Genomic DNA, 9,026 nt, shown 5'->3' with positions numbered 1-9,026 from the left:
AGTGGCTAGTTATACTCGACGAGTTGAGGTCAACATGGACTGTTGACCTTGACTGTGGACTTTGACTTTGATCAGGGTTGACTAGGGTTGACCCGGAGGGTATTTACGGTATTTCAAGGTCGTGACAGGTTAATCGCATGATGATTACAGGCAGTTGAGTTGGAGTAGTGCGTCGGGACTTACTGGGTCTTACTCTGTTAGTCCAGCAAATGGAGTTTCGTCTGCGGGATTTCGTCAGTGCGAGGTGAGTCTTCTCACCATACCAATGGGTCTAAGACACCAAGGCCGGCCCATTTTATGTTATGTGTTACACTAGCTGTAGTAGAGATATGTGGTATGATAGTTAGTTTTATGCTAAGCGGTATGCTAGTGATTATATGATATGTGTTATGCTAGTTGTCTTCGTGATACTTGCATGGAAGACCCCGGGGGAGCCCGTGGCATTGGATGTAAGACCACGTGGGGTAGCCCATGGCATTCCTAGGTAAAGACCATTTTGGGTAGCCCATGGCATTGGATGTAAGACCATGTGGGGTAGCCCATGACATTCCTAGGTAAAGACCATGTGGGGTAGCCCATGACATTGGATGTAAGACCATGTGGGGTAGCCCATGACATTCCTAGGTAAAGACCATGTGGGGTAGCCCATGACATCCTTACAGGTTTATGTATGCATGAATTATGTGGTATGCGTAGCTTTATAGCTAATATGATATGTGTTATGTGAATTGTGTGGGGTATGCTCTGGGAAACTCACTAAGCTTCGTGCTTACGGTTTACAGTTTTTGTTTCAGGTATCATCGATTTGGAAATGAAGAGCTCGGATTGATCGCAGTGCACACACCTATGATTTCCGCAATGAATAATTTTGGGATGAACTCTGATAAATGTTTTACTTAATGATAATTGAAATGTTCGAAATAAATGGTATCAATGTTTTAGCTATATTAAAAATGAAATTTTTACCCTTGTTTTTTGGGTCGTTACAACGACCCTCTTCTCGAAGCTCAAAACGTCACCGTTTTACAAATATATTTCATAAAACTTGTAGGAATGATCATATGTCATGTCATTCTCCACACGACTCCATTTTTGCTAGGAAATACGCACCACACCATCACACCACTTAAAAAGGAAAAACGAATAAAAAAAAGTTGATTGTTCTTTTCTTAACCGGTGTTGGAAAATGTTAAGAGGGCAAAACGCCTTAACACCACGTGAAATCATAACAATGTTGACATATTATAACATATGTTAAAAGATGTCATGTAAGCATAACATAATGGAAATTAAAACCAAACCGCATAGCCTAAATGATATTTGGGACCTTTGCCACTTGTTTGGAACAAAAAAGGAAAAACTATCTGGTTTCGACTTTAGAGTTTGCTGTTTGCCTCAAAAACGATTTTCGTAATTTACTTAATGCATATCCTAAATGAAACAAACGATTTTCGTAATTTATTTAGTGCATGTCCTAAATGAAACAAACGATTTTCGTAATTTACTCGATGCATATGTTAAATGAAACAAACGTTTTTGGTAATTTACTCATTGCATATCCTAAAGAACAAATTACTGAAATGGTTCTTTTGGTTTGCAAAAATTTCACGTTTGATTCTTATGTTTTCATTTGCACTCGGACGGTCCCTAGTTTTTGGTTTTATTGTGTTTTCATCCCCTCGTAGAGATTAAAAGACCATATTGTCCTTTTTCTTTATATTTTTTTAGTTTTTTTATTATTCGTTTGTTATTAATGAATATAAATGATTAAATAAACTTAAAGTGGAACCCTCCCAAAACGCTATACCCCCAGTTCTCATGTACCGTTCTCTTATTTTAATTTAACACCACTTCTGAAGCCCTCCCACCGGAAGCTTCATCAGAGAAACAATAAACAATCACCACCACCACCATCGTTCGTCTCTTATCTTGTCGGAAACACCACCACCCCTAAAAACGTCTATCATTTCGTTGCCTAGAAACCACTACTAAATACAAAAAGCTTCCAGATATGCTGCCACCGTCGCCCTGAAGCCACCACTGTCATAGTATCATGAAGCCATGGCTATCAGATCCACTACAGTGCCATGAAGCAACCTCGCCACAATGATAAGAATGGAGGAAGAAAAAGTAAAGTGAACCACCATCGATGGCAGAGAAGGATGAGCGAAGGAGCAGATGCAGTCGATGACGAAGATGGAGGAGCGAGGAGGGAGCGGATGTAATGATGACTGAATCTTTTAGTGGAGATGGGGCGTCGAGAAGAAGATAAGTGACTAATGAACCAGATCTCCATCCCTCACTGCTTCATATCTCCCTTTCGACAGTGATAAATATGACTGTATTGGTTGCAACATGCTTCTAGCGGCGTTCGATGGTGAAGATCAGCGGACGATGTCGTGTCATGTTCGTGATCAAAATTCGACATGAAATTGACACGTTTTAGCATTTGTTTGTCGTCTTATGTATGATTAAATATTCATTAAATAAACTAATTGTTATATTATGTTATCTTTGTCGTGTCGTGTCGTGTTTATCATTTATTAATTGGTTCGTTTTCGTGTTAATTAAAAAAAACACAACATCGTGTTGTGTCGTGTTCGTGTTACATAAAACATTGTCGTGTCAACAAAAACACGATACGATGGCCCGATTTTCCACCCCTAATTTATATTATATAATAATAAACTAATAATATAAAAAATAAAAAATATAACTATAAAGGACAATATAGTCTGTTCATCTCTATGAGGGATGAAAAACGCAATATAGTCAAAGCTTAGGGACGGTCAAAATGCAAAAGAAAACTTAGGAACCAAACATGAAACTTTTGCAAACCACATGGACCATTTTAGTAATTTGTTCTCTCTATCACACTCTATCACCTACAATTACAACCACCACTTCCAGGAGGTCCTTGCGGGTCCCATTACTCTCATCGCAATTACTCTACTAGAAGTATAAGCACACGACAAATATCAACGTGTTCAAGTCACCGTTGCATGTCGGAATTTCGAGAAGATGGATACCGTCGAATCAGCAGCCAAGCTCCGTTCTGACTTCCTTGAAGTTCTTCATAGTCGCCGTTCTCCTGTAGGTAACCTGCTTTCATAGATTTGGTCAATTTTGATGTTGATTTGTTGTGAATATTTGGGCTCGTATCATACTCTCCCTTACTCTCATACAACCCTGTGAGTTCTTTTCCTAAAATAATTACAAAATATAGAAAAATAAGGAGTAGTTCTGGGATAGACATTGCTGCTAGACAGCTAGTCGTAGTAGATTTCTTTTGAGCTAAGATAGTGGCTATGGAGATCCGAGCTAAATTGTGTGTTTTATGTATCTAAATTTTTTTATGAATATCGACAGTTTCCTCAATCTAGTAAGAGTAGTATAAGGCCAGTTGCTTTCATTATAAAATAACTCTTTTGATTGTCCAAAGTAAAAGTGCAAAACTTGTCTGTTTCTATTGTAGCACCATGTTTCTTTGTTGTCCATTAATGGTTGTCTAAATAAAGTAACTGAGAAGGAAAAACTAAGCTGGTGTAAATTTATAAAATGTTAGGACTTAATTGGGAAGGCCTCATTTCCCTAACTTTTTCAATTAAGCTATTCTCTTGCATCAACTTAAAAAGAAACATAACTAGCTTACCGATTAAGTCATGACCCCATTAGGTAAAAAAGAAACAACACCAAACTTTGTTCTTTATCTCTCGTTGTCTTGTTAGGAGAGGAAATAAGTTTAACTTAGTTTAACTTTTTTCATCAATAACTACTGTTATCACTCTTATCCAACCACTATTATGTTTATCAATAAATTCATTGAAATATGACTTCATCTCTTTATTTGTCAAAATGTGGATTCATATTACTCCCTCTGTCCCAAAATTATAGTCTGCTTCTAAAAATAAATAACATTTTTACCAAAATATCCCCTCATTATTACTTAACCAACTAAGCATTTAATGAAACATTAAATGCAAGTTAAGGATAAAACTATCATTTTATTATATAAAGTTAGTGATAATAATGCTTCCTTAATCTGTGTGTTATTTGTTTGTGGACAATAATTTTGGGACGGAGGGAGTATATTTCTGCTACTTTTTTTTTTCTAGTTCCACTTCAGAGACTACATGCACTTCAGACACTACCTGCAAAACGCGTGGTGGAACCCTTATATCAGGGAATACCGATTGACTTTGAGGTGGACATTACTTGACATATACTTTACCTTTCTGTTAATATTTTTTAGAAGTTATCTTATTTGAACACTATTAGGTAATGAAATCCTACCCGGAAGCACTGCTCAATGAAGAAAACTTCTACTTACCCACTGAGGTAACTTAGACCATGTTTCCTTTTTCTCATTGAATGTTGACCGGATAAAGTTTAATATGAATATATGATTCTTATAAGATATCTAAGAAAATAACTACATACTTGGGAAGATGGAAAACAAGACCAAATTTGTAATATGAATATATAATGTATAAAGTTTAATATGATGAAACTTATTATTTTATTAAAATTAGGAAGGAGAGCAAGGGCGACTGCCTGTCCTCATTTTGAGCATGAAAGAAAGCACGCAATCGAAAAGACCAGCTGTTGTTTTTCTACATCCATCAAATGCAAACAAAGAGTGGCTACGCCCTTCACTTGAGGTATAATATAAAATTACAAGGCTAGAATGGTCATTTTTCATTTAACAAAAGACTTTGATCTAACGAGCTCTTCCTTTCAATTCAGGATTATGCTTCACGTGGATATATTGCAATTGCCATTGATTCTCGTTACCATGGAGAACGTGCCAAAACCCACACCGCCTATCAAGATGTGAACACTGAAACCTTTCTTTATTTTTATTTGGTTTATGCCAAAAAGAATAGGGCTAAATGCAAGAAAATAAGAAATAACAACATACTTTCATATATTTATTTACTATAGCATCCTACTTTGAAAAAAATCTATCCAATTCTAGCAATGTTATTCATAAAGAAACCAATTTTTCGTTGCTATAGTTGAGTAGATTTTTTAGAGTACAAAGGAGAATATACTAATTATCTTTCATTATCTCAAAGAATAAATATAACTTCAATTTCATATATTCTGGATCCAGGCTCTTGTTTCATCATGGAAAAGAGGTGATACAATGCCATTTATATATGACACGGTTATACTTCTTCGCTCTTGAATTTTTCAAATGACATTCATTATATACTTTTAATACCCAAATGTTTAACATTTATTATGTTTTAGGTGTGGGACCTTTTAAAGTTGGCAGATTATCTAACCGCAAGAGAAGATATAGACCATTCCAAGATAGGAATCAAATTTTAATATCTTATTAAAACACATCTTCTAGAAATTACGAGAGTATATATATATATATATATATATATATATATATATATATATATATATATATATATATATATATATATATATATATATATATATATATATAGAGAGAGAGAGAGAGAGAGAGAGAGAGAGAGAGAGAGAGAGAGAGAGAGAGAGCTGGTTCAAGTCTTCTAAGTAATTATTGTGCAAATATCGTATGCTATGATAATTACTAAGAGAATAAGTTGTTTGGCAATGCGAATACGTTCAACCTGACAAAAATATCATCATTTTCGTGCATTCTTGCTAATTATTATTTATTTTTGTTCTCACACATCGTTTTTCACTCGTTTTCATTCTGACAGAATACGACCCAATAAACATTGTGACAAACATTCTGACAAAAATAAGAATAATAATAAGTGTATAATAACCTTATAGACAATTTAATTAGTGAGAATGTGTGTTAATGACAATAGTTATGTAAGATTGAACGTATTTATATTATCAAACAACATATTTTCTTTATCATTCTCATAGCATACGATATCCACACAATAATTAGTTAGAATAGAATAACCTAAGCCTATATATATATATATATATATATATATATATATATATATATATATATATATATATATATATATATATATATATATATATATATATATATTCTTTTATTATGAGTTATTATGCCTTTAATTCCATAACTCATTTATTGATATGTGATGCAGGAATGCATGCATGGTTTGCTGCTTTTGTTGATACACGTTATTCAGTGGTTGTCCCCATAATTGCTGTTCAGGTATTATTTCTTTTTGATTTAATGAGATTAATTTAACACTTAATCTAACCTACTAACTTAATATTAATGTGTAGGGCTTTCGGTGGGCCATAGATAATGATCAATGGCATGCTCGAGTTGACAATATTTAGCCTGTGTTTAAAGGTAATTAAGACGCTACTTTACAACAGGAAACATAAAATTTCTATGTTTTATATGTTATTACTTCTATGATTAGTATAAAAAAAACTAAGCATAAAGCGGAAGTTACTTGGCTTGGTGGTATAATTTATGCAAAAGTTGTTTTTAAGCAACCACCATATAAATTAAGTACACAAGACCCCTTAGGTTGGATAGAATGGTCACAGGATAGAAAGATGACAATTTCCATAGTTTTGGGATAAAATTAAAAGAGAGATAATGTGATGCTGATATGTGTAGAGGGATGGAGGGATGGAAATATGGCCATTCTCTCCACGCTTAATAGTGTTAGTGTATGTACGTGCACAATAATAACATATTATTGTCACTAGTGCATTGCCAACTTTGCTTATTTTAGGATCATACTACTGAAACGTAGTGGAGAATATGATTAACCATTTATAAATAGTTGTGATAATTGGACATCACTTAAAGGGATTTAAAGAAAGAATTAGCTTAACTAGAAAGAAGATGGGTTTTGCCACAAAAGGAACCCCTCTTATTTCCTAGGGCATGGAAAAAGGTGTCTTATAAGGCCCTTTTGTCGTTGGAGTTGAAAAGGGTGCGATGTTGATATTTGGGAACCTGGACGCTCCATTATCTAATATGAAAATATGATTCTTGTTTTTGGAAATCTTAACTGCGTCTCCACTATTAGCAATTTATAGTGAGATCTAAAGGATTTTGTTTCTTATTCACAGTGTACTTGTCATTTGTATTAGAGTTTTAATCCTCAGCGCTAGGAGGCCTTCATAGCACAAAAATTGTTCTCGTGTTTGTGAACTCGATAGAGGGGAGCAAGTTTGATCCCTAGCCATTATGGAATAAAGACATAGAATAGTCACAGTGCATCCCAATGTAAGTTTGAAACGTTTTATAAAAACCAATTTTCACATTTGGAATTTTTTGCAACCGTTTTGATAACAGCCAAGATAAAGTTAATTCTGAATAAATTACAGAAATGGACATTGTGTTTGTATGAAAGTTGAACTCTCATTCCATCTTTTTTTTTCTCACACCATATTAGCAATGTGGTTTTATTTTGATGCAGAGACGATTCGTATGCTTAAATTACTTACCGATTCGTCTAAATTACAATTTCTATTTTTTTTTTATTAATTTGTAATAAAAAATTAAAGTAAAAATAAAATAAAATGCAGCCCCGCCATCTCTCTCTCTCTCTCTCTCTCTCTCTATATATATATATATATATATATATATATACACACACACACACACACATTGACGCTCACCAGACTCTCATCGAAAAAAAGAAATCACAACTCCAATGGATTGAAACTCCCCCAAGAGTTTGAGTCTCCTTGTGATTCATGCTCCTACATTCGGCATGCTATAAGAAAAAACGCATACTATACTCTCATTGTTGTTTCATTCTAACCATATAGTTGAAATTGTTGGAGTTGAACAAAGTCGGTTCGAATTTGAAAACAAATTGGGTTAATAATCTAGATTTGCCGAAGATTCACCAAACACTCTACTAATCTAGACTTTGTATTTTTGTATCTTTAGATACATTTGTTTTTAAATTTTTAATAGTTAACATATTTAAGTAAATACACAAAATATTAATGAATATATTTTATAAAGTTATATCACTAACAAGTTATTTTCAAAACATTGATAATAATAATGAATATATTTTCTTCAAATTAACTGATTTTCCTTAATTAACTTAAATGTTGTAAAAAGTCCTCTCATATAGTGCGTCATATTTTCAAAAGTTATATTAGTTGACGTTAATATTTAATCAAATAAAAATCTTATAATATAATATATTAATAATATTTTTTAATATTTGATATTTTTGTATTTGAAAGTTTAAAAATATTTTTTATTGATACAAAATTTCAATACAAAATATTTAATTAAATTGATTAAATTATCACAAAATAATAAAATTAAAAAATTTAAATATAAGTAGAGTGTAAATTATTATTAAATGTAAAGTCTAAAATAGAAAACAACTTTTAAATGATTAAAATGTTGAAGTTTAGTAAATGGTTGGAGTGACTTTTAAAAAGAACTCTTATCTCTACTTATATAAAGTTTTATTTATTTTTTATTTTTTTATTATTATTTCTTTGAAATAATAAAAAAAATTATAAAAAATTACCATTAAAAATGCCTCAAAAAGTAGTTGTCAAAACATTCAAAAGAATAGTATATATATATATATATATATATATATATATATATATATATATATATTCTAATAAATGAATAGTTTTAATATCATTTTACCAAGTGTCACTCTAATATAACTCATCATTAATATTATACCATGTGTCATGTAGATATATTAGGCAACTCATTTCAAAATTCAAATTTACATTTTCTAATTATATGTTAAATTTAAAGTTATAATAACTTTAAAATTTTGATATATCTCTTAATTAATAATTTATTTAAAATGATTTATTTAAAATAATTGATTAATTTATATAACTTTTATTATAAAAGTTTAATTAATTTATAACCGTGGTTCCCACGGATTATAAACTAGTATATATATATATATATATATATATATATATATATATATATATATATATATATATATATATATATATATACATACATACACATATTAGTAAGGGTTGTGGTATTTTATTCAGAATGATATCCAAGATTCTGAGATGCAAGACGCAAGAGTTATGAGGAAAACCCTTGATCTCTG

At 31.9% G+C, this 9,026-nt stretch overlaps 1 protein-coding gene and 1 long non-coding RNA gene across 2 annotated transcripts; both read left to right on the top strand.

Moving 5' to 3' along the window:
- Positions 1 to 2,916: 2,916 nt before the first annotated feature.
- LOC145132148 (uncharacterized) lies at positions 2,917 to 5,368 on the top strand. The gene is made up of 7 exons (XM_079066824.1): positions 2,917 to 3,097; positions 4,116 to 4,204; positions 4,279 to 4,338; positions 4,533 to 4,661; positions 4,747 to 4,833; positions 5,117 to 5,170; positions 5,257 to 5,368. The coding sequence occupies exons 1-7, from the start codon at positions 3,022 to 3,024 to the stop codon at positions 5,335 to 5,337; spliced, it is 576 nt and encodes a 191-aa protein (XP_078922950.1). The 5' UTR covers positions 2,917 to 3,021; the 3' UTR covers positions 5,338 to 5,368.
- A 655-nt stretch (positions 5,369 to 6,023) lies between these two features.
- Positions 6,024 to 7,290, top strand: LOC145132149 (uncharacterized). Its single transcript, XR_013717890.1, has 3 exons — positions 6,024 to 6,148; positions 6,223 to 6,292; positions 7,030 to 7,290. It is a non-coding gene; the product is annotated as an uncharacterized LOC145132149 (long non-coding RNA).
- The last annotated feature ends 1,736 nt before the right edge of the window (positions 7,291 to 9,026 follow it).

Source organism: Lactuca virosa, chromosome 8 (genome assembly GCF_052849685.1).
Source record: "Lactuca virosa cultivar CGN04683 chromosome 8, Lactuca_virosa_CGN04683_v6, whole genome shotgun sequence".
Lineage (NCBI taxonomy): Eukaryota > Viridiplantae > Streptophyta > Magnoliopsida > Asterales > Asteraceae > Lactuca > Lactuca virosa.
The sequence above is the reverse complement of the archived record's forward strand: the minus strand, read 5'-3'. Positions and strand labels throughout refer to the sequence as shown.

Coding starts and splice junctions, on each gene's coding strand:
- LOC145132148 (XM_079066824.1), top strand. CDS start 3,022: ATGGATACCGTCGAATCAGCAGCCAAGCTCCGTTCTGACTTCCTTGAA. Junction 3,098..4,115: donor TAGTCGCCGTTCTCCTGTAG/GTAACCTGCTTT, acceptor TTTTTTTTCTAG/TTCCACTTCAGAGACTACAT. Junction 4,834..5,116: donor CCCACACCGCCTATCAAGAT/GTGAACACTGAA, acceptor TTCTGGATCCAG/GCTCTTGTTTCATCATGGAA.